Genomic DNA, 27,030 nt, shown 5'->3' on the forward strand with positions numbered 1-27,030 from the left:
TATCTAAACAGTATTTATTGAACATATTGTTAATGTTTATTTATTCCAACATTGACAGTATTGATAGTTTAATGTAACAATTGAGAAGTAAGGTTTTTGCTCAAAATGTAATGTACATGAAATGTATATTTCTTCCAATAAAGCCTTACTTACTGGTCAATTATTCAAACTAAGTGTTTTTTTAAGCAAGAAAATGTTTGAAACTGTTTTTGCTACTAATCTGTCCAGAAAAACAACAAATGGGTTTTGAATAAGATGAAGGATTTCACCTTCATTCAAATGAAAAATTTAAGTTTGTCTTAGTATGATAAAAAGATAAATGTTTATTCAGATATTGTACACAGATCACCGTGTATTCTTTTTTGCCCAATAGCAAATTAAACTTCAAATGTAAACTGTTTTGGAATGAATACCCTAATGGGACTTGATTGTTAAACTGCTAATATAACTTGCAATATACGTTTGTTGTAAATCTCAAGTGGTTTAATTCAAAGATATCACTTCTTCTTGAATGTCTGGATTTTGTACAGAAGAAAACAGCATTAGTTCATTTTGACAAATGCAGAATGTTGTGCTACTCATTGAACGTCAATTTTAGCCGTCACTTTCATTAAGTGGTGCAATCATGGAGATGCATTTTTATTTCCTAACATGAGTGAACTTCACGCTGCAGTCTTTACACATTTTAATTCAGATGTTCAGGTTTGGGTTTGTTAACGTGGCTACGTTTGAATATCAAGGTGAATTTGCCATGAGAGTATTATGACAATATTAAACACTAGGGGTTCAGGTTCAAACCCCAAACCATCATGATAGAGTTTATTATCTCGATAATTGGCTGGTTTGTTTGCAACACTCTGACACTTTGAACAAGTTTCTAGAATTGCGCTAATGACAGACACCTGAAACTAAGAGAGCACCAATAGTGTACATCGTATTCTGACTATAGGTCTTTTTTTATCACATTGGACTATGAAGCTCTTTCAGTGTAACACTAGCGTTTAATGTCACCCTGCTGCTTTTTCTTTTGTAAACAGTGAATGCTTTAGACAACTTGCTCTACTCAGCGACGTTCTTCCGGACTTCAATTATTGCGTGACAAAGTTTTATAGCTGTGGAACAAACATGAAAGTGAAAATATGTGAACTAAAGAAGGAATTGTTTCATTCTGCAAATGTACAGCATATGTTTTTGTTATTTTACCTATTTTTTTTTTACTTTACTTGGATGCTACCCACCCATCCAACAACAACCATATCATTCTTGATATCCCTCTTCTATGTTTATGTAATTGGTCTATACACTCTGAATAATCCCTGAAATTAGCTATAAAGATCCATTTTATTGCTTCCGTTTTAATGACTGGGTATGCCTAATTAACAGGTGCTGCTTATTTTCAGTAAATTGTGGTTTTACAAGTGTACAAACCCTAACCCCATTTAACTGCATTTTCTCACACAGTTTGGTCTGATGTGTGGTTTCTGAGTGTATGTGCTCATCACAATGCAGGCATGGTGGTCTTCTGAGGGCCCCTCACATCTTTAACCTCATGATGTGCACATGGAAATGCTGCCTTGGTGTCTAAACTCTTTTTTTTGGTGTGTGTTTGTGTGTGTGTGTCAGTAGCGGATGCAGGACAAATGATCATCAGCAGTTATTTGTTTCCTCTTCCCCTGAAGAGGCATGTGGTCAAGTTAGGTTTGAGGAGGCAGGTGAGTGAATGAGCGGGGACCGTTGTTTTCGACTTTCGGTTAAAACCACCTGCAACAAGCTCCGTCCACTGCAGCACATCCAGAACTGAAATTTTCTTTAATATACATGAACCGTAAAGGGCAACTTTGCCTAATAGTCTTCTTGAATCGTAATCTTTAAACAAATAATCCTGGTAAAAGTGGAGTCATCTGACTGGAAGATTTTTAATAACACTTAATTTTGGCTTTAGGTGTCACCTTTAACGAGGAGTAGCAGGAATGGCCATTAGTCCATTTCTTTAACAAAATTGACCTAAAGTACTGAGATGGTTATCAATTAGTTTTTTTGAAATGTATTAAAGATACATACACGTGAATGTCAACTTTTCTTGTCTACAGTATCTCTTCTTTGAGGAGTTGACTGTTGGTCAGCCAATAATTTTTTTTTAAATTTGTTTTGTACATTTGAGATGGGAAGTTTCTAATCATAGGACTACTGGATTTGTGTGGGCCTTATCCACCTGGGGGGCATGATGATCATGAGACACAATAGCTGTGGATACATTTTTAAATTGTGCTTAACAGCCTGGCATATTGCACTGCTGGAAGATCATGTATCTGTATTAGAACCTTCACTCACAGACTACTGCTGTGGTTAAGAATATTCAATAAATCCATTCATATACTGTATATTCCGATTACTTCATTAAAATATATCAATATTAAAAGCAATTTTGTATTATTATTATTATTTAGACTATATTATATTATGATTTCATATTATGAATCACTGATTGCATTAGGCTATATTATTGGACCTACAAACTATAACATTATTAGACCTATTATTGTTTTTTATTATATTTATTCATAAACGTGTAAACAGCCTTTCAGTGACAGGTTGTGGTGCAATAGATTTGAACCACCTTGTATGCAAGAATTAAAAGTTGAACAGCTTTTGTCTATGAAATATGCGTAAAAAGTAGCCTACATTTGCCTCGGGAAATAAAGTAGCCTAGCCTATATGAAGTTGTATAAAATCAAATACAGTGCTTGAGTTAGCCTAATTGTAGTTAGGCCTAAATTCCACCTCAAGTTAATGCTTTTCAGAACCAGTTCAGCACGTGTGTCCTGACCTAATGTTGGCGCCATGTCTTAGATAAGCGTTTACCACAATGATGTAAACCGAGAAGACATCGATTATTCATAATTTTCTTAGTTTCTGCTTTTGTTTTCTCTACTACAGTTTAAATTAGGATATTATTGCTCTGCATATCCTTGTTAAAATATTCCACCTGCATATAGGATATAATTCAGTCGCAGTGCCCTGAGATTTATTTTTTTTACAAGCCACTAAAATTCCACCGGTTCATGACAATGGATGTAGGCCCGCATACTTTCCCATTCCATAACCTAAACGACCGAACCTGGACTGGGATGTTGTGTCTCCTCTACGCAAAATTGTTGCCAGCTATTTATGCGATTTGTGTGGCGGAAATTTGTAGCAGCAACATGGGATTATATTTCTCAACTGAGCACCGCAAAGCAAAACCCGATCCGCCGCTATTACGTAACAGTCGGTGACATAACTCTCTCCAGCCTGGGACGGTAAGGGCGCACAGAGAGCGCGGGGTAAGGAGGGGAGGGGGGAGACCGTGGCGCACGGCTTGTAAACGGCCCACCGGTCCAGCAGCACTCGCTCCTCTCTGCTGCTGCCTCGGGGGGAATACAAATATTTCAAAACAACCGCACAGGAGAAGGTGTACAAGGGGTATGGACACGGGGTTAGGAGGATGACTGCCGATTTCTCGGACCTGTAAGGACAGGACGGAGGCGAGATGGCGATGCATGTTTTCAAATGCCTGCGCCGGCCCGGGCGCTGAGAGCGACCAACAGGTAGTACCGTAGATGCGCCCCACTTCTGTCACATTATACCTTCGGCGTGCATGAGTTCAAAACCAATTACTTATCTTGTGTCTGTGGTTTGTTTGTGTGTGTGCCTGTGTGGGACAGAGATAGGTGAGAGTGAGGAGGGCCAACCAGTGTTTTGAGAGGAGAGTTATGGACAATGAGGAGCCAGACGTGCCCTCAGCTGACACCCCCATCAAAAGAGGTAAGAGGAGCTTCTATTCTGCAGGTCACATAATTCCGCTGCAGCAGGTGTTGGCTATTTGAATGGTCATAGAATGTATGGTCATGGAATAGCATGCACCTTTTTGGAATAGTTTTGGTTGATCAGTTTTATAAGAATATTCTATGTCCTTCTCCCTTATTTACACAAAGCCCACCTTATCTGATCTCCCAGCAAGCCCTTCTGTGACCCACTCCCACCCACTTCTACCTCCCCCTTCTCACTTTATAACTCATTCAGCTCACCTTTTACTCAGCTGGTTCTCTCTCTCTCTCTCTCCCTCTCTCTGTTTGTGTCTCCCCTGTCAAATCGTTCACTATCATCTTCTTTCTCTTCACTCTCACTTGTCTGTGCCCAGTAACTCCTCCTCATCCCTCCTGCTGGGGTGTGGTTAAGGTGCTGCGAGTGCGTAAGAATGGCGGTAAGCCGAAGTAATCCTTTAGGATTAGTTCTTATTATTGCTTCTGCTTTTGGTCAATGCTTTCTCTATTCAAAGCCTCTCCCGCGGGCTAAAATCAAACCGTTGGCAGTCACTTGAGAAAAGACACCTCATCCCTCTGCTACAGAGACCTACTGCACACTTTTCCTACTCACAAGGCATGGCAACACAGTTTGCTGGAATTTACAGCATCAAGGATGAGCAGCACTTTTCGCTCATAGCTCAGTTTGGTGGATGTGATGTGAAGAGTGAACATGAATAAACATTTATACCATTTACACAAGTAAATTTAGCAGGATCACTGTCGCATAATATACCCATATTACAAGTCCTGCATCTTAAATGTTACTTTTAGTTAGTTGGTAACTTGAGTTATGCTTTCATTCCACCTCAGTTTGTTCCTAAGTAATGTCTGGTTGGTACTGGTCGAACCTCCAACCCTTTGATCATCAGCCGACCCGCTCTACCAACTGAGCCACAGTCGCCCTTTCTTTCTATAGTAGAAACAAAGGGATATACATATATGTTTCAGGTATATACGACACATACACAAATATTTTTTTTAAAGAGTTACAGACTTTCTCTAACTGAACTGTTATCACATGCCAAGATTGTACTTTACACTACTGCAAATGTAGGATCAAATATGAATAATAGTCGGCATAATAGTACAGCATTTTAAAATTTTACCTAAACATACAGTGAGTGAACAACAGTTATATCAAGCCAGATATTTTATCTGCCCAGTTTTTGATGCATCTGCCTCAGAGACTGAGTTGTCTACTCAAAGCATTGATATTTTCTTAAAATAATGTGGATAAACTATCGATAACTTTACTGTCAACAGTTTACTTTGGGAACTATATCTCATCAATCATAAATAGTGAAAATGGTCAACAGCATGGTTTACTAGAAATGAATGTGAACGTACTCATGTTCAGCCTCTGGTTTATAAAATAAAGTATGCATTTAGTCACTAATAGAGTGATTTAATAGTATAATTGTTATAAAGAGCAAAAACAGACATCATTTGGTATCTATTATGTGTTTATGTTGCCAGTTTTTTGCTTACACATTCAAAGAGTAAGAAGAGAAGTAAAAATATGTGTCGGTAATAAAGTAAACTGTAGCTGCTTGTTTGAGTCAGTCTTACAGGCACACAGATACAGCCATACAGGGCTAAACTATATTATCATATACTGTATATATTCTCACTTGTACGGTAGGGAATAACTGGTTCATTTGGATATTATACCACTGTCCTTAAGCACTTACAACTTCCCTGTCCTGCCTAGGATGATTCAAACTGAAGCTGTGCAGCCAAACATTGATGCCTACGTTTTCAAATAAACTTAATTTAACAATTGTCTATGATGATGCATAGCTGTTATTGTTGACTGATGCTCAATCAGTTTACATGAGGACCATTTTAACAACTGTAGAACTACTGAATGGGAAATACAAATTATGTGTTAAGGGGTTTAAGGTGTTTGAAGAAAAAGAAAAAAAACATCAGCTAACTTATCAGGTTCTGGAACTGCTGCCATGGTGTTTCACTCTGGTTGAAGTGAAGTTTCAGTGTGGTTGAACAGTTTAGCATACTGTTGAGGTAGCTCTTCTCAAGGTGATGAGAGTCTTGGTTTTAGTGGCTATTGTGGGTGTCTACTCATTTTTTCGAGAACTGGATTTTGCATCTCTATGTTGCTTTCCCTCTACAGAAAAGGTCTGCTCCTGTTCTTTATGGGATACACCAAAACTGTTTCTGATGTCCCTCAGGGATCTATTGTGGGTCCAATTATCTTTTGCAAATGTTATTCTCAAGTAATTTGCAAACTTAATATTGGTGCTTGGCCTTGTCAAGCACCAATATCAAAATACTCAGTATCGGGGCGCCTTTTGCTCAGTTGGTAAGGCGTCCCCTCCATGGGCCTCGGCCAGCAGCAGACCCGGGTTCGATTCCAGCCCGCGGTCGTTCTCTGCATGTCACTCCCCTCTCTGCCCCATTTCAACTCTGGCTCTACACTGTCAATAAAGCATAAAAATGCCAAAAAAAAAATATATATATGGGTACATGGTCCGATGTGACTGTAAACTACTCATCTGATATCAGTCTGACGACCCGCGATCCAGGTACCGATTCAAATTCCATAGTACTTTTTTATTTTTTTATTTAATTATTTTAACTATGGAAGAAAATTACATTTTAAGACCATAGCTACATATATATACATATAGCATATGTTAAATATAATCAAAAAGCTATGCAAATATATCTACTGTAGTTCACATTTTTGGTTGTTTTTGTTGCATATAAAATAATTTATCAATTTTATATTCAGAAAGCAGATGGCAGCTTATGTTTGCAGCTTTATTGTTTTGTGGATATTTATTTCTTGACATATTGTTGCACTTCAATAAAAATATTTACTTTACACTTTCAAAAACTTGTTAAGGAGTTGGAGGTCTGATCTACTTGATTGATTGATTGATTGATTGATTGATTGATTGATTTTTTTTATTTTGAACATGTAAACAGAAATAGTCAAACAAAAGATCATGGTATTACACAAAATAAGCATAACAAGATACATGAGTTTCAAACACTTGATGATTGAAATTAAATATTCTAAGAGGAGTCAGATTTAAAAATGAAAAATAGTAGATCGGTGAATCCTAATACCAAACAACTGGCCTCTTTTTTGCAATTTAATATGAATAAGATTTAATAAATTTTTTATAGGACCAAACATACTTTCCATTGAAGAATTCCCATACATTTTGGCCTTATACTGATAAATACCATTTATATATGTTCAATGAAATTCTCCCAAATGTCCTTTTATGCATTTTATGTAAATTTTCATATTTTTGTTATATAATGTCATTTTTTGTCCTTAAGCAAATAACATTCTTCTCATATATTTTCTGATTTATTGAACAAGTTATGACAACCACCACACACCACTTTCATGACTATTTTTAGTTTTTTTTTAATCAACAGTAGATAGTGCTGTATGTGTTGTTATTTGTATTCAGGCAAAGTTGCCAGCCTACTCTCTGTGTTCAGTGGTCTTCACTGATGTTATGTAATGCAGCAACTGTCACTTCAGCAGTCGGCTTAGATGTCAGAGTGTAGAGACGTTAGTTAGAGTTGACTTGCTGAGGGCTGTTTATGTTTGTGCCTCAGCAGGGCAATATACTGTGTGTGTGTGTGTGTGGGGGGGGGGGGGGGCGCGAGTGGGTGGGTGCGTGTGTGTGTGTGTATGCTGTGCAAAGTGGTGAGTTTATGGCCTAGTTGACAGGTGTGTCTTACTAAATGTGTACTGTACATGCTCTTTCACATTTGAGCTAGTTTATACAGAAGCCAATATAGGAAAATGCATTAGATTTTTTTTCACCACCAACCACTGACCACAGCCGTTCGTTCCATTTCTGCGTGGTGATCACTTTTATAAAAAAAAAGTGATAAAATAATTAACAACACCAAAATGACAGCAAGTGTTTCCAGTGACTATAAAGTAATTTAACATGGCTAATTTCTGATGATAAAAATCTGTGACTTACCAACCAACAAATCCAACCATCAACCAACCGTTCTTATCTGTGAATTGTGGGTGCAGTAATTTCATTAACTGATAAATACAAAACTTTACAAGGTTCAGGGACAACACTGTTGAACTTTTCTATAACTGACTTACTGTATGTATGTAAAGACTTTAAGTCTCCCCATGCACCAAAGTCAATTTAATATTAATTAATAATAGAATCTGTTTGACATATTAACTATTGTGCTCAACAACTCTCGAAAAGAATGCCTTGCTCTCATTTAGGAAATGCTTGTATTTAGTTCTTCAAATGTAATTTGATTAAACAGAAATCTTATACATTTAACATGTAACAATCAGGTTCAAACTTTTGCTCAGGTAGTGTTGAAACTTTACATTTTCCGCGCGTGTGTGCACTGCTCTGCTTTCACTCCATGCATTCTGCTTATGAAGCAAAACTGATTTGATGATGGGAGGAAAACAGTGGAAACCACAGAGGGCCTGATCTAGCGCCAGACAAAGACCGGCTAGCGCTACGTCTTCCATTGATACTTATCTCTCCTGCCTTCAAACCTCTCTGTCACACACACACACACACACACACACACACACACACACACACACACACACACACACACACACACACACACACACACACACACACACACACACCTACACACACACGCACACACGCACACACACACACACTCAACTACAGAAATAAACCCTGTTGGTTCAGACCCTCCACGCATTTACCCACACTCGCTGCAACTTAGACTTGCTCACAATTGTGGTCAAACAGGCAGACAAAAAAGAGGACGTATTGCTTCACAGACACCCACCTTCCTTTTGCCTTTATCTCTTGTGTGAATATATGGGTACCAAAAGAGTCACAGGGGCATAGCATAAACACATACCAGTGTAAATACGTAGGAATCCTCAAATTTAATCTCTCTGCTATCAGTCAGGCCTCTTATCTGTCTGCAGGCCTTTGTACATATAAAAAGTACTGTGTTCTGCAAACTGCCTAAGGATTTTTACAAATTTTTTTTAGGATCACAGCTGAATTAGTGTCAGCCAGAGTTTAAGTTGAGGACTGGTTAATTCATGCTAGTGTAATTGAATATTTCATTTTCAGAGTGCATAAAAAGTTTACCATTGGCTAACAATTAGGCATGGACCGATAACCAGTTTCAAGGTATGAAAAAGTTTTAAAGGACTGCTTTCATTTAAATTTTGTATAGAGTAATTAGACAATTTATTCTATTATGTTATCATACAAGTCAATAATGTTCAGAATATTATATATGTTGTTTAGATATAAAGGAAAATAATATTTCAAAATTACACATTTGAGAACTGTAATCGTTATACCCTTGTATTTTTGCTTAAGGTGATCATACTGTTAAATATCATACCGCCCCATGCCTACTAACAATGCTCACTTGCGTATTTGTACAGTTCTTACCACAGTGATTAACAACTTTTTTCAGCATGATATTTCACCGTAAAGCCAACCCTGATACAGTGTGGGTCTCACTGGTAATGATTTACTTAGATGTGATTGTGTAGTAGACATATTAGGTAGCAGAACATGTAGGTACTAAAGTAAAGTACAAGTACACGAGTAAATTAACTTAGTTATTTTCAAACACTGGCAACACTAACCCTCTTTAAAAAGTACCGGTGTATTTAGTCCTGGGTTCAGTGTGGAGTTAAGACAGGGTTTAGCCAAATTTTAAGTGTTCATACGCAATACGGTTAAAATACAGTAAGAGCTGCGTAGTTTTGATTCACACACTTAATTCTTTCTCCCTCAGGAGTTGTGTCCAAGAAGACTCATTTAAGTAAGTTCTCTATGAGATACTATATCTCCGTGTGTAGAGTGTGTGTCTATGACTGTTGTAATGGCATTGCCTGTGTTTGTGCTAGATATTTGTGCATGCATTGTGGTTTACTTCATAGTAAGTGAAACATACAACATTGCACCTGTACAGCAAAACATACACACACACACACACACACACACACACACACACACACACACACACACACACACACACACACACACACACACACACTGTGGTGTCGCTGGAGTTGGGCCATTAGCAACACAGGGTGTGTGCTGTATGTTGCACCTGTGCTGCCCCACTCAAGCACACACACACACACACACACACACACACACACACACACACACACACACACACACACACACACACACACACACACACACACACACACACAGTGATGAAAATACCAGCGTGTATGGCACTCTGGCATCTGAATGCAGATGACAGCGATAGCATCTAGTCTTTTTTTAACTTCTTTGGTTTAACACTTTCTGCCACAACTTTAGCACACCTGTGTGTGTGTTATCAAGTGTGGGGATATTGTGTGTAACACACCACCAACTATCGTGTTGTTAACAAGGTTATGTTACAATAGACAAATTGAGCATAAGTAATAATAATAATACATGATTATCGGTATATATCTTTGCTTGTGAGTAAATGTACATGTATGTCAACCCAGATTGCTTCACCTGCAGAGTGATGGTATCATTTTGGATTTTATTTTGAAGGTTAGGAGTAAGGAGGGGTGGGAGTGAAATGAAAAGCCATGTTGGTCTTGCGTTGTTGGGTACATCAGTCAGGTGCTATAGATGGAGGGATGATAAAGGAAGAGAAAGATAACCAAGTATATTCATTCACTCAAATACTGTTACTTGTACCACATTTGTGGTAGGTATAGTTACTTTGAAGTTCAAGATTTGACATACAAGATATCAAGTTTATGAAATATAATCCATTGTTATAGATTAAACCGCCCAACAGTGTGAAACCTGAATGAGCTCCACCTTGACAAGCCGCAACATTCAAATATATGGTCATATTTTTGCACTACTACTTTAATCTATAAATACATTTGTAAGATAGTGTGATGTTGCTTATCAAGATCAAGTAAAATATCTTGATAGTTTCCCCATCACTGGGGGTTCCAGACCCAAGATCTGCAAACTCAACTGTAAAAAGCGCAAGTGTGAAGCCTATACATTATTCCTCAATTGATTTTTTAAAATAAGTGTAAGTGTATAAAACACATACCATAAGCATCGTCAGGACAAGTGTGTGAGTTGAGAATAGATACAATCTCGCTGTATTGAAACATTTCTGTGACATATTCCTGTTGAAATGTTTTTTTAAATTCTCAGGGAGAGTCTCAAAGGTGTGAGACACTATTAGGAGTTTTTTTTCAATGTGTGGTGTTGAGTGAGGGGGTGAAGGATGCCAACAAAAGTATGAGGAAAAAGTACCTTTAGAAAGACGACAGGGCAGGGGACAGTCCCCCCTTTCTTTGTGTCTCTCTCTCTCTCACACACACACACACACACAACACACACACACACACACACACACACACACACACACACACACACACACACACACACACACACACACACACTCACACAGCTAACAAGGAAGGTGAGGCGGCGACTGACACTCAAAAGTCTGTATATGTGTACTAAGGCTGCAGTGAGCACCCGACCCAGAACGATAAAGGACGAGAAGAAAAAAAAGGGAGATAGGTTGAAAGAGTGAAAGAATACGAGTGGTGCAGAAAAAAAAGTGTGACAGACTTTTGGCAGAGAGGAAAAGTGAGTTTGTGAAAGTGGGACAAACGTCTGAGACAAGTGGAGGAGTGAGGATGATGCGAGGTAGGGATAAAGTTCTTTGGTGTCTGTCTGTGTGTGTGTGTGTGTGTGTGTGTGTGTGTGTTTGTGTGTGTGTGGGTGGCAATCAAGTTATTTGATCAATTTTATCTTCAATCCACCCTGATATTATCGTAAACACTGATTCAAAGTGATTATGTGATGGAGACCTGATGCTTCTTATGTTGCAATGTATTGTCATCAAGACGTCTATAAAATGTGACGTTTAGCTTTTTACATTGTTGTATTTTATTTATTTATTCTAGCGTTTTTATCAAACCAAGGTCAAGCTATTTATCTCTTTATTTATTTATTTATTTTTACGATTTTGTATGTTATGTAATGTTTGAGGCTTTCCTTAGCCAAATAGGTTTCTAGTAGCTCTGTAACATATCCCATACAACACACAAACAGACATGCTCATGTACATACACTTAAAGCTATATTAGGGCAAATGTTCTTATTTCTTTACTATGTAAATTTGTTGGGTTTCTGCAGAGTTTTTGATTGGCCGATGGTTAAGTACGGTCACCTCGGTATATGTGTTTCAGTCTCATGTTTTGGTGACATGACTCAATTTTTAGCTGCCTTTGATGTTTTTAAGATTTGAATCATATCTGGGATATTTCAACCCTCTCTCCCTCCCACTTATACAGTGCAAGAGGCGGAATTGACTTAAAATGTGTGTATGAATTTTGAAACAAATTTCAGAAATTCTAGATGCGTCATATTTCCATGATATTTAATATAATTAACTAATTAAACCAATACCGATCAATAGGGGCCAGATCATAATAGGATCATAGAAAACCTTTGCAAATGCACTTCCACAAATTCTACGAATTCGAACGAAAGAGACAGGAAAACAGAATGCGTCACAACAGCAGTGCATCAGTTTGAATGGACTGACTCCACACACAGACAGGATGCAGAGAAAATGCTAATAATATTGTGAAAATGTGATAATTGAAATGATAATACATTATAGTGTACAAAGTGCTTCCAGGTTTATAGAATAAGAATAGCACACCGAGGGGAGTAAGGATAGGGGAAAAGAGACAAATTATTTGATATATAATTAATCTTCTGTATGCAAGTCACTTACACACTTTATACCTCTTGCAGCATGCAAACATGCACACACACACATCATAGCTGCACACAGGCACACACAGCTGCTTGTTAGATGGCGCCTAGATGTAGCATATCTGAGTCCTGCAGTTGCGGATACTGTGCACATGGAAGAAAGAAAAATGAGGCTCCCATTGCCGAATCTACAACCTCATATTATTTTTGTGACTTCACTTTAGCAGTAAACAATTTATTGTTTCATTCTCCTGCGTCAAACAGGCACAGTGGGCTTGATACGGCTGTTGTTGTCGTGTCGGGGGGATTCCTGCGTAGATTTTCTTACACATATCTTGATCAGAAAGGATTTCCTTGTTCCTCTGGGTGCAGAAACCTGCACAGCACTTCCCATGGCAGCAAAGATGGGTTGGCTTCAGATCAAAGCTAACATCAAAAATCGCAGGTGACACATTCCCCCCGAAAACATGGTAAATGTAATACAGCAGTTGGGCTGATTCATAACCGTTGCTACTGTCAAAACATTACCTATTTCAAACACCCCCAAATTCAGCCTGCACTTCAAAGCACAGTATGGTAAATCTGATGTTAATTAGTTTCCACATCAGCTTTGATCATTTCTCTTTCTCTCATATAAGATAGTGTTGGTAGTTTTTCTCACTCTGTTGTTGTTAAATAATGAATGAAACTCAGGAGTGAAGGAGTTCTCACATTTATGTAAAAGCCAGCACAGTTTGATTCTCAAACATTGAGCTGATAACACCTGCAGGCCGTATATAAAAAATGTATGTATATAACCGTAATTGCTCAAATGTTCAGTCACAAAATATTCAATATAGTGAAGCAGTCTAAATCATTTTTGTTTAAAAACATCTGTTTGGCATTATTGGCAATAACTATCTCTCATGACTTTTAAAAATGTTTCCCCTCTTCCTCTGTGTTTTAAAAACAAAACAAATTACACGTATTTCAAGTTATAACAGGTCTAGATTATTGCTCCTTGCAAAGGAAATGAATCCTGACAGGAATATTAAAATTTTGTTCCAGTCACTAATTTTTAGAGCTTTTACAGATCCTTTTCTACTCCTGAATCTAAATCTGAATTTGGTTTGATATTTATCTTTTATTTGTTGTACTCTTGAATGCAAATACATAAGGAAAACATTGTTATAACTTATATAACTTTATATTCTGTTAACTACAAATATTTCGCAATAAACTGCCTCCCCTCTGCCCTCGTACTTGTTGACTATCTAATAATAAATAAAAATCTTATATAAAATCTTAAATGAAAAGAATAATTTGAAAAATAGTTATAATTGAATGTAAATGATCATAGATGCCAAATAAACAAAATTAATTTAATTATTTACACATACAATTTCAAATAATATTACATAAGTTATGAAAACAGTAGTGTTAAAGATAAATAGAATCATCATAAATTGTGTGTGATCATTATGGGATAAAAAACATGTTATTTGATTTACAGTATGTGTTTGTGAATGAGGATCTTTTTTTAGTCCGCATGTTTGTGTGTGTGTGTGTGTGTGTGTGTGTGTGTGTGTGTGTGTGTGTGTGTTTGTAAATAAAAACTTAGTGTGCACTTTTGCGTGAGTATGTACCAAAGATAAGCTTCCGTCAGAGGAAAGTTGAGTTTTTTTGTCCGTTTTACAGTGAAAACAAAAGACTGCTGACAAGCTGAGAGTAATGAGTCGAGAGAGGCAATATGCATCGTCCCCTAGACCCACAAAACACACACACACACACACGCGCGCGCGAAAGTACTAAACGAGTACTAAAATCCAGAGATAAAACCTTTCTTTCTGGGTTTTTTTCCAGTGATTTACTTTAGCTTTTTTTGATGTATATTTAAGGTGATGTATATTGATGAAGTTGATGAAGAAAAAATGTCAGACTTGTTCAGCGTGATTTATTTTATCAAAGAGCCCTAGATGTAGCAGTTTTATCATCATCGACAGAACTGGTTATTAAGGTAGCAGCATGTAAGTGATTGATAAGTATAAACACTGATTTGAAATGCTTCAATCAGTCTACCACTATGTGGAATCGTCTTGGTATACTTTGAATACGGAAGCGTGGGAGGTGTCACTATTTATACTGACAAGCCACTGTATATACTGTACTCCAAACTCTTCCCTTTTTGACCTCTTCTGGCTGGTTTCGTTACTTGAACGCGTTAAAAATATAAAATGGGTTTGGTCAAGGTTTTGTCAAGTTACCATATATCATGTCATATATATATACTGCAGCTAAAGTACCAGTTGGTGTTGCCTGGAAAGACAAAAGCAAAAGTAATTTTCCTTTTACTGATTGTGCATTGTTCACATTGGATATACAATATAAAAAAATAATCCTTTAACCCTCAATCTACTGAGCTGTTGAGTAGGCCTGCTACATGAGTTTATATGTCTTTTGGCATTTGTAGAATATAATGTTTTGTTTCAACCTACATGTATTTTTTTTTGCCATATTGAGTGCTGCACACAATATACTGTATCTCGGTCTCTATAATAAATAAAAAAAACACTGATGGAGGAAATGAAGGTGGTTCAGGTTTTTTCAGTATTTTTCTCTTGCGCGTGCTTGCACACATCCCGGGAGTTGCTGGCTTTGATTGGTCTAGGCCTGTGGCTGGAGATAACAAGGTCATCAAAAAAAAAGGGAAAAGGCTCACAGGATTTGGTCATCGTAGTTTCTATGATGTTTATCTATTGTAAAGTTCACATCTCATTATAGAAACTGTTTACTCCAGGGACGTCAAAGGCAGATTATAGACCCTGCAAGTGGTGTGAAACTAAAATAACTGATGAGGCTGCGTCTGATATTTTAACGAGTTTTGAGGTTGTCAATATAAATTCAGTTGAGGACTATCAAAGCCCTGTGTGTGTGTGTGTGTGTGTGTGTGTGTGTGTGTGTGTGTGTGTGTGTGTGTGAACAGTGAAAGGTTGTGGGTCACAGTGGATTTCCTGTTGTTTGAGGTTGAGAATCAAAACTGAAATTGTGAGAAAAATGATATTTCTGCCTGTCTTGCTTTACTGCAGACAAAAGTGAAATGCAAACATAGCCACAGCTCAGTAACTTTATTTCACCGGATAATCGACTCCAAAACGCTCAGTGAAATGTTTGTGTCGAGTGGTTTTATTTTAACCAAATCATCAGGTTTTCTTTCACAATGTTGGTGTCAAAGTCAAGTCAAAGTCAAAGTGTGTTGTTAAATCTGTGAAATACTCTAGTCCTTATCATGGTGAATCTTGAGGTTCATCATTCACCTCTACCTTTATTAGAAGTGGCCGCAACTAAGTTTGCAGGGAGTATTTCTGCACTAATCGTCAAAGTTTGTACTCCCGCTGGCGTTCTTAAAAGTCTTTTCACCTCAGATACCGGCTGTCCTCCTCTGGAGGCTTTAGGGGATCCCTGTGGCACCATAGAAAGAGGGCACACATTGACACACTAACACAGAGTCGTGAAACAATCTGACACAGTTATGCACGGAAACGCAAATACTACTGTAAAGATGCCGACATAAGAGCTGCAGCTTTCCTGCAGAACACAGATCACACCTTCAGTGCACTTTAACTTACTTTTTTTAATCGATAAAATCATGCTTACATAAAAGGGGAAAAATTACAAAACTGTTTGCTCAGCTTCCTGGATGTGTGTCATCAGCAAACAGTTTTATATATCTGTGAAATAATGTGGATTATACAGAATTTGATGCACAGTCCGCTATCATAATATATGACAGGGATATTCTGTACTATATAACTACTCACACCAGGGGCTTTCTGACATTTGTGGTATTAAATCAAAAAGTATTCTGACAAAAAGGAAAAAAAATCGCCATTAAGCAGAACAAAAGACTGAGGGGTGTGAGAGCTCACAGAGATCAGGGGCACGGGGGGAGGTGGGGGGGACGGCCGTTACTGGCAGTGATGAAGGAGAGAGATTGCATTACTGGCAGCTGTGTCCTTTATGAGCCAGACAGAGAAGGATTCACAAAGAAAGAACTAACATGAAAGAGGGACAGTCAGAGTGAAAGAGAAGCCAGTCAACCACTTGAAAGGACTATGAGGTTGACACCTTTTGTATTCTCCGCCTTTCGCCATTTGCAAATATTCCATGTCCTCAGAAGACTCTCTCTCTCTCTTTTCGTATTTGAGGTTATTTTTTTCATTATTATTTAGGCAAGAGGTGTTCGAGAGGAAAATACCTTTTGGGTTTACTCTGGTCACACAACAACTGGGTAGATGTTGAAGGGGAAGTACAGCAGAAGATCTGAGTTCTCACAGTGGGAATTTGCTTTCTTGTTTGCTTTTGTGGGTAAAAATGTGCGGCGTCATTGGCATATTTAACAGTGACAAACTGCTATATAGGGAAAAATGTATGATTAATCGGATATTAAAATGGTTATTGAATTTAAAAGAACACAAGAAATTAATTTTAGATTATTCAAACATTATAAGATATTTAATTTTTTAATGTAATTGAAATAAGACAGTCTTCACAATGATATTACTACAACAGACATGTTTCTTTCAGTACACCTGTCACCACCTGTTCATGTGGAATAGCTCTTATACTGGAAATCAAGTATGTTTGAATTGATTCACAGCGACAATGTCTGTTATTATTAATAAACATTATTTGATTCCTGTCTTTTTTTTCAGCCCAGATTGAAGTTATCCCATGCAAGATCTGCGGTGATAAATCCTCTGGAGTACATTATGGAGTCATCACCTGTGAAGGCTGCAAGGTGAGATGACGGCGCACTGCTGCTTTGTACTGCACAACCTAGCAACATAGGGTTAAATCAGTGTTAAAGGAGCAGTTCAACAGTTTGGAAAATATGCTGCGCTGTAAGATAATAACATCAGGAGACTGAACAACTATTCTAGTGTACTGTATGTCTATTAAATATGAGGGTACAGCCAGAAAATTGGTTCAAAAAACAAACACATTGTGGTTTTACGGAGGGTTACCTCTTTGAGTATTTCTTGGCCGAGCCTCGGCTGGTCGACAGCGCTAGACTAGTAAAACCTTAAGCTAAGCTAATAGGCTGCTGGCTGCTGGCAGCTTTATACTGAACAGTTAGATATGAGAGTGGCATCAATTTTCTCATAAAACTCTCAGCAGGGAAGCAAATAAGAATGAGTTGATAAGTAACAAAAAATGTGAGCAGAGAAATGGCCTAGATGTTTGTTTATGGTCATTTAGAAACACTGACACTGTCACAAAGTTATTTTCATTGAAGAGCACTAACATGTTAATTTTTTTTTTGTAAAATATCCAGATAGCTGCATTTCAAAGTCATAATCACATTACTTTCAGAAATTAAATAACTTATTACAATGGAACCCAATAACAAAGACTAAATAAATGTTTGTGTAAAAAAAATTGTGTGAAACAGATAAAATAATCAATAAATAACTGTTAAAAAAATAATACTGGTAAAATATATACAAAAGTATATGACAAGAAATAAGTTACAAAAATAGCTTGATAGCCAAGTAAAAGTGTGTGTTTTATGTATTTGATAAAAAAAAAACTATAGGGGAGAACGGGGGAATCTGAGGCATCGGGTAATGTGAGCCACCACCTGTATCTAGGCAACGGAAAACATTTGTGTTCATGTGAGATATATGTTTTCAAGCCCCGCTCATTTCCCCATGGCCCTGAAAGAGAGGACCTCATGGTGCTGTGGTTAGCATGTTTTTTTCACCAAAATAGGTATTTTGCATGTAAAAGTACATTTTCTTGCTGTCAACTTAATCAACTGTTGTGCCAAAGCAAATGTATTCACGTAGAAAAAATTCTATCATACGTGTTGATGAACTACCAACATATAAAAACCATAGCTAAAGATTAGCCTGAAATGCTAAGAGAGGTCGTTTTTTCTCAAATTGTGGTGGTGGGGGAAAGTGAGACAGTGTCTCACTTTCCCCCACCATGAGGCACAAGTTAAGTTTAGTCTTAAACATATTTTAATGTAATATTACATAACATATGTTTTATTTTAATGTCATACACATTGTAGAAAAGCCATCATGCTAAGGAAATACACCAGGAAGACGACCTGGGGCAACCACACGGAAAGAGCACCTTCTCATCTTTCCCTGTAACCTTCAGGGCTGGAATGTAGAGTAGGCCTAGTTGTAGAGTATGACAGGCTGATGTTATAATCCAGTTGGGTCTTCTCCTGTGTTCTGAGTCCCAGGCTGTTCTCGCTGGTTCTGATTTTCCTATGCTTCGACCCCCAGACACAAGCTGGCTCTAAGGGTCCTGTGTTCTGACCCTCAGACTGTGTTCTAATCTAACTGGTTCTATCTTTCATTTGAATCTTATTAAAACCTTTTGAATTATAATATGTTGTATTTGATTTTGTTCAGAGTTACTTTCAAGTGTTTAGATAATTTCCTTTGCTTAATTGACCAAACCCCATCATTCTTTTACTAGTCCGACATTAGTTCTGGAATGTGTGGCTAGCTTTCAGGATTCTAACTGTTACAATATGTGTTGCTATGGTAGTTTCAGAGTGGAAAAAGTAAGTGAATCAGTTTACCCCCAGCTGGTTCACTTTACCCCCTTGATTTTTCTGGTCTGTCTCAGTTTACCCCACAGCTGGGGTAAAGTGAGCCACATGACAACTTTTTTTAAAACAATCATATTTTCACTGCCCTTTGTCTTGAAAAAATTCTGCTAATGCCCATTTCTAGGAAACATCTTGAATTAATGGGAAATGTGTTAATTTGAGTGATAAATAATTTTTGCTTGCTTAGAGGGGAGCAAATGTAAAAAGTGGCTCAGATTACCCCGTTCTCCCCTATATGTTTTTTTTGTTTTGGTATGTGCCTCTTGGCTCATCTTTCTATTGGATCTGTTAACCATGCGGTTAATCACCCTGCAGGGATTCTTCCGCCGTAGCCAGCTTCCTACTGTATCGTACTCCTGCTCCAGGCAGAGCAACTGTCAGATCGACCGGGCAAGCCGCAACCGCTGCCAGCACTGCCGTCTGCAGAAGTGCTTGGCACAGGGCATGAGCAGAGACGGTAAGACACAAACACACCCACACCGACCCAGAAGGACTAGCCATTCTTCAATCACTGCATACGTTTATATTTTGTACGGGGATGGTTCATTTCTCTGTGTTCCGCAGCTGTGAAGTTCGGACGGATGTCTAAACGTCAGCGGGACTCTCTTAACGCTGAGGTGGAGAAGCACCGACAGCAGCAGCAGCAGCAGCAGCAGCAGCAGCAGCAGCAGCAGCTTCAGGGAGAGCCCCAGTCCGTCCTGTCCTACTCCACCAAGGCCCGTGGGGAGCGCTCCCCTGGGCTCCTCCATCCCATGCCCTACTCCTACCCCACGGAGGCAGAGCTGCAGCCCTACGCCGCCGACGTCCACCCTTACCTGCTATGCTCTCCCAACGAGTCGCAGGTGTCCGGCATGATCTACAGAGGCTCCGCTGTCTCTCCAACGTCCAGATCCCAGGGGAGGGGGGACAACAGTGGACACCTCGGTATAAGGGGTGAGGCACACTATAGTATGTGTGTGTGTGTGCGTGTGTGTTTGTGCGTGCTCACTTTTCACTGCCTTTAATCCTGCTCTGCATATTGGGTAATCGTCTGTCTCCTCTATTCCTCATGTCAGGGTTTGACTCCAGGCAGCCGTCTCACGATCTGATGACGATTCATACCTACACCTCTCTGGAGGATCCCTACAGCGTCTACCCTCACTCTCTGAGAAACATAGGTCAGCCAACAGCACAGATGGATGATAATAATGCATGCACTTGTGTTATATTTTTTATTAATAATAATTCTACTGTTTACTTTTTTTTTATCTCTCCAGATGAGCTGTGTGCCAGCATTGTGCGTTCCCACAGAGAGACCTGCCAGTACAGAGTGGAGGAGATGCAGGCTCTCAAATGGAAACTGTTCAGCAGAGAGGAGATCCAAGCCTTCCAGAGCAAAGTATACCAACCTGACCGACTGTATTATTATCTTGAATTCTCAGGCTGTCTCTTGCACTGTGTGAACTCAAAACAAAACATGGCATTTCAGATGGCTAGAGGCTGAGGCTGCTTTTGATTCATCAAACATTAAACTGAGAAAACTTTTTTCATGGTTTCCCCCTCCTCCTCCTCCTCCTCCTTTTCTTCTCCCTCTTTGATCACAAGTGAAGCATATGTTCAGTTTGAACTTAATGACTTTGTTGATCTTTCAGCAAAGCATTTGCTGTGACGTTTCATTACAGTAAATAAAGAGGTGAAATACAGAAACTGCATTTGCTAAATTGGAAGAAAGATGTGCTGGAATGATCGAGTGGAAGGAGTTCAAATTTGAGTCCTTTTTAGGTTGATTTGAATGTTGTTTTGCAAAAACAAAAAAAGAACTTCATAGAAATAATGCTTACTCTCTCGCTCCCAGTCAGTGGATGAGATGTGGCAGCACTGTGCCATCCGGCTGACTGATGCTGTGCAGTATGTGGTGGAGTTCGCAAAACACATCCCAGGTTTCCGTCTGCTCAGCCAGAACGACCAGATTGCCCTCCTGAAGACTGGTGAGTCCACCTGTTGTTGCCGAGGAGACGGGCCCCGACACACCTTCAATCACAATCTAAAAAATTCTCTTCTCCTGTTTTTCTTCCCATCTTCCCTCCTCACTCAGGCTCCATGGAGGTGGTTCTGGTGCGGATGAGTCGGTTCTTCAACACAGAGAACAACACTGTCTTCTTTGATGGGAAGTTTGCTGGAATTGAAGTCTTCAAGTCTTTGGGTCAGTGTTTATCATGTTTTCCCCCTGCCTTGAGCACAAAGGCACTCAATCCTTTCAGCAAATATAATACATAGATATATACAGGTGTAAAAATGCTGTTTTTAACCAACCTGTGTGGTTTTCTTTTTCTTCCAGCATGTGGAGACTTAATCGCAGCGGTGTTTGACTTTGCTCACGGTATGTGTGCTTTGAAGCTCACTGAGCAGCAGATCGCTCTTTTCAGTGCTCTGGTGCTGATCAGAACAGGTAAGATCAACTCACCTGCCTCTCGATTCAGTTTTATCCCTTAGTTTTGAAACGTGAAAAAGTGGGGAAGACACTTCAACCAGCATAAGCAACCTAATTGAAACTTTGCACTGTCCATAATTCAAAATCAATTTGTTAAAAGTGAAGTAAGCGATTTATTTATGTTAACCTTCAGTGCATCTTAGGCCCTTTTTGGTACATTTTGGTTTTTCATTTCACAACTGCTGAGGCTGTGTTCATGCAAATGGCTTCATATTTGGTCAAGGCTAATGTTTTCTGACCAATTTATGAATTGTATCCTCAATTCATTAATTTACACAATAATGCACTGTATATTAATTTTCCTCACACTCAGCCTCCTTGGCCAAATAAGCGCCTCATTGACTCCCATTCAAACGACATTTTTTGACCCTTCTGCCAATAGCTGATAGAAACCAGATTTTTTTTGTTTTGTTTTATTTCTTTGCACTAATGTCTTGAAAATTTAAATTTTTTGTGTTTTTTTTTAAATTGCATCGGTTTTCTCTCATATACCATTGGTTTTAATTACAGGCTGAGATTTAATATTGCTCTCCTCTGCTACTAGCCACTGCAGGCCACATGAATAAATTGTTTCAGCTGAAATGCTCTCTCTGTATTCTTAGTGATGGCATAGTATAGTATAGATGTGTTTTTCGACAAATAAGTGTGTGTGCGTGTCTGTGTGTGTATCCAAACACAGACACTCAAATTCACATAGAGAAAAACAGTTCAGTGTAAATCCATAAAAACTGCATGTGTTGATCCCATGGTCAATTGAGGTTAAATACATGAATTTGGTAATATTAGACATTCATCCTGTTCTTATACCTTGAAATTTTACATTTTTACTATTTTACAGCTGATGCGTGAATTTCATCCTTATAGGCCTGAAGAGCAAAGATACCCCTAGTGGAAACGAGGGAACTGTGATTCATTTTGTATTGTTATCAGTTGTAAAGGCTATAGGCAGGACTTAATTCATAAAACATCTGAAAAAATCATAAAAATATAAAATTTCAAGTTATAAGAGCAGGATGTATGTGTAATATTACCATATTCACAAACTTATCCTCAATTAACCATGGGATCGAAACATGCTGTTTTCATGGATTTACATTGAGCTGTATTTCTATGTGAATTTCACTATCTGTTATTTGATACACACACAGGCACACATATTCACAAATACATATTTGTTGAAATACACATATACACTACTCTATGCTATTATGAAGAACCCAGACAGGGAATGTTATCTCAAATAATGTATTCATGTGGCCTGCAGTGGCTTAAGTAGCAAGGGAGTGCAAATTTACATTTTAGCCTGTAGTTGAAACACTGGCATATGTGTGAAATTAGCAACAACTAGTAAAAAACACAAAACATGGAAAATGTCAAGACATTAGTACAAGGAACCAAAAGAATAATAAAAAAATCAGTTTCTCTCATCTTTTGGCAGCAGGGTCAAAAAGTGTGGTTTTAATAGAATTCTGTGTGCCGTACAATGGCCCTTAATGGAGGGCAAATTTTAAATCTTAAATAGCAAAAAGAATAGAAATGCATTCAAATCAATTTCATTGCACACTTTTTACATCTATCACACTCTTATAATCCCCCTCAAAAAAATCCAATTCTGACTAATTATTTAGCTTTTAATTGATATTTTGTGTTTTTCCATTAAAAAAAACTAGTGACTTTTTCTAAAACAACTGGAATTTAAAGGGTTAAAATCCTTAAAATAAAGATGAATATGGTTTGTATGGTGAGGACTCGAGTTGAAAAATACAGTTATAAAAAAAAATTGGTGGAAAAATACATTCATGTTATTTGTATCTACATATCAATCCAAAGTGACATCTTAAGCGCCGAAGGAGGCTGAGTGTGAGTCTTTTTTTAAATCTTAGATATAAAAAAATATAAAAATGCATTCAAATCAATTTCATTGCACATTTTTTACATCTATCACACTCTTATAATCCCCCTAAAAAAAATCCAATTCTGACTAATTATTTAGCTTTTAATTGATATTTTGTGTTTTTCCATTAAAAAAAACGAGTGACTTTTTCTAAAACAACTGGAATTTAAAGGGTTAAAATCCTTAAAATAAAGATGAATATGGTTTGTATGGTGAGGACTCGAGTTGAAAAAGAAAGTTATAAAAAAAAATTGGTGGAAAAATACATTCATGTTATTTGTATCTACATATCAATCCAAAGTGACATCTTAAGCGCCGAAGGAGGCTGAGTGTGAGTCTTTTTTTAAATCTTAGATATAAAAAAATATAAAAATGCATTCAAATCAATTTCATTGCACATTTTTTACATCTATCACACTCTTATAATCCCCCTCAAAAAAATCCAATTCAGACTAATTATTTAGCTTTTAATTGATATTTTGTGTTTTTCCATTAAAAAAAACGAGTGACTTTTTCTAAAACAGCTAGAATTTAAAGGGTTAAAATCCTTAAAATAAAGATGAATATGGTTTGTATGGTGAGGACTCGAGTTGAAAAAGAAAGTTATAAAAAAAAATTGGTGGAAAAATACATTCATGTTATTTTTATCTACATATCAATCCAAAGTGACACCTTAAGCGCCGAAGGAGGCAGAGTGTGATTTTTTTTAAGGATGCACTGAAGGTTAATATAAGTGTTAAATCGCTCTTTATTCATACAGTGATCACTTATATAGTGTGCGCGTTTCTTAAAGCCGATCTCGCAGTCACCCGCTCTGCATGTAATCGGCAAATAAACTTTTCTGGGATCCCTCTACCAATAATCAGAAGAGAGAACGATACAAACCGGCACCCGTCTCACTGACGGTGCACGTGCAGAGCACAGATGGGTGAATGTGTATGCGCCTACAATGGCGTAGCAGGTAAAAATCCTTCCCAATTTCTGTTTTGATGGTTTTAATCATGTTTTATCACACTTACGGATCTGAGATGATGCTAGATAACTCGCTTCTGGAAGACCACAGTGCATTAATGTGGTGACGTGGGACGAGGGAGGGGACTGCTAACTTCACTCACTGACAGGAAGTTAGCTAAACTGACCATTCCGCTTCCTGAACCTTTAATGGTTTGGAAGCAGATGTTTTATTTCCTTGTTTTCCAGTCTTCATAGGATAGATATTAATGTTTATTTATGTCAGTTTTTCATGGTCATCTTTCAGACCAAAAGCCATTTGAATAAGTAATATATTTAACATTTTTATTCATTTTGGTAAGCTTATTTCTTCCACTCAGTTTTTACAAACATTGCATGTTCATACCCAAAACATTTCTGAAATATTCACATTTTAAGGACACTTTTCATCTTTCATCTCTCGTCTCAGACAACTGGTTGATTAACACATCAACCTTTGTCTGCATCCTTTCCATCACATTTTGCCCTTTTCATTGATTTATTAATTCCCACACTATCAACCTCTCTGCCCCCCAGTGGCTGTTAACAGACAGGGTAATATTAACCTGCCACACAGGAGTTAATATTACTAGAGTGTGTATGTGTATTAAAGTGGACCCTTTTTGAAAAATAAAACCTTCTTTCTGTGCAGATCGTCCATGTTTGGAGGATAGAGGCAGGGTTCAGCGAGTGCAAAGAAGCGTGGAGTTAGGACTCACACACATCCTGCACAGAGACAACCAAGACAATCTAATGCAAAAGGTACAGAGCAGAGTTTATTTACTACATTACTATGTTACCATACCACTGCAGTCGTCTGATTGACTTAAAGCGGATTAAATAGAAAAAATAACATATTATACTCTGATCTGCTAGTTTCCTGACTGTGTCTGTGTGTTTCCTGCAGCTGTACCAGAGGATGGCGGTGCTGCGTTCACTGTGCAGTCTGCACATGGAGAAGCTGCGCTGGTTCAGTCAGCGCTACCCCCTCACCGCTCACTCTCTGTTCCCTCCACTCTACAAGGAGCTGTTTGCCTCTGAGGCCGAGCTGCTGCCGGGGACTACTCACTGATGATTCACTAAAAATTATGCAAAGGCACGCACGCTGTTTTTAAGTCATCGTTACTTCCTAACAGAATCTATTTTTCTAAGAATGAAAATATATGAGAGAAGCACAGTACTTGTAATGTATTAAGTATCACACAATCTCCAGCAGAACTCTTTTTTTGGTAGATTGGGTTCAAACACAAATTTCAATATTTTACTTATTTAGTATGAAATTATTTTGATTCTTCCATGCGGAAAGCGTGTGTTTTTGTTATTGTCAGTACATTGTCATGGAGACACATTTTCTGCCAGGATGTGATTCGGTCCAGTGTGTCACAGTGCATTCAGACACAGAGATTTAAAGAGGCAAGACGCTGCTTCTCATTGTCAACCCAAACTTAAAATGGTCTTCCACCTTAAATAATTTTGTAAAAACTTTAATCTGTAAGAACATCGACCTCCTGCATAATTAAAAGGTGAATTTAAGAAGTTTGTATAAAGTTTTTTTATAAACGTTGTTAGTCAAAGTCAAAAAGCCCAACATAAGAATCATACATTAACAACATATGTGCAGGCAGAGTAAAAAAACAAAACAAGAAGCTTATCTGGCTTCTACCCTTGAGAAGTAAACATTACTTTCTAGGAGCAAAATAACCGAAACAAGCAATAAATGCCAATTGTATTAGACACTCGATTCAAATACCGTTACAGATGTTCCCTGAGTTTCATAACAAAGTCAACATTACACAATCCACCTTTTCCACCATCTTATTTATGTGCTGGATATGTCCCAAAAGTTTATTTTTTTCCACTTCAATATGGCTGATAAAGTACTCCTCAGATACAACTCTGTTGGGCTTGTGAGCAAGTGCGTATGTAAACTTGCAGGACTTAGATCCTCCTGATCCTGCTCAGTGTTTCTGCCCTGAAATATACATTGGGTGCAGCATTGCATCTGCACACACACACACACACACACACACACACACACACACATACAGTATGTGCTTGTAGAAAGGGGGAAGCAGATTAAAGTTGTACCTGTGTGCAATTATCCCTGCCTGAGCCAGTTGTTCTCAAACTTCCGCTTTCAGTCTCAAGGAGCCTGCACCTAGAGCAACCTGCACAGATTGATTCCTATCACCATTTCATTTTCATTAGATATTCTAGAGTTTATATATTGCATAACAACAAGAGGACATCAGATACATCAAATGCCAGTAAACTAAATGACGGTCTCTCGTCCTCACTGTTTCAACCCCATGAACTGAACAATTTACTATGTAACTGAATGTGTCAGTTACGTACACAACCCAACAGCCCACATCTTTGTCTTTGTATGTCTGTAGAGAAAGGTTTCTCCTCAGGTTGATGTTGTCACAGATTGATTGTTAAATCCTACGAAGCAGCTG

At 38.1% G+C, this 27,030-nt stretch overlaps 1 protein-coding gene across 2 annotated transcripts; it reads left to right on the plus strand.

The window, feature by feature from the left end:
• The first annotated feature begins 3,469 nt into the window (after positions 1–3,469).
• Positions 3,470–27,030, plus strand: rorc (RAR-related orphan receptor C). Of its 2 annotated transcripts, XM_080039470.1 has the most exons (12): positions 3,470–3,587; positions 3,705–3,804; positions 17,296–17,381; positions 19,533–19,674; positions 19,782–20,150; positions 20,273–20,374; positions 20,474–20,595; positions 21,052–21,184; positions 21,292–21,399; positions 21,535–21,645; positions 25,224–25,333; positions 25,479–27,030. In XM_080039470.1, exons 2-12 carry the CDS (start codon positions 3,753–3,755, stop codon positions 25,641–25,643), a joined length of 1,500 nt encoding a protein of 499 aa, XP_079895596.1. In that variant the 5' UTR covers positions 3,470–3,587; positions 3,705–3,752; the 3' UTR covers positions 25,644–27,030. The 2 variants fall into 2 exon arrangements, with proteins under 2 accessions (XP_079895596.1, XP_079895597.1); XM_080039471.1 differs by lacking the exons at positions 3,470–3,587; positions 3,705–3,804 and adding an exon at positions 11,465–11,524.

Source organism: Ammodytes marinus (assembly GCF_949987685.1).
Source record: "Ammodytes marinus genome assembly, chromosome: 13".
Lineage (NCBI taxonomy): Eukaryota > Metazoa > Chordata > Actinopteri > Uranoscopiformes > Ammodytidae > Ammodytes > Ammodytes marinus.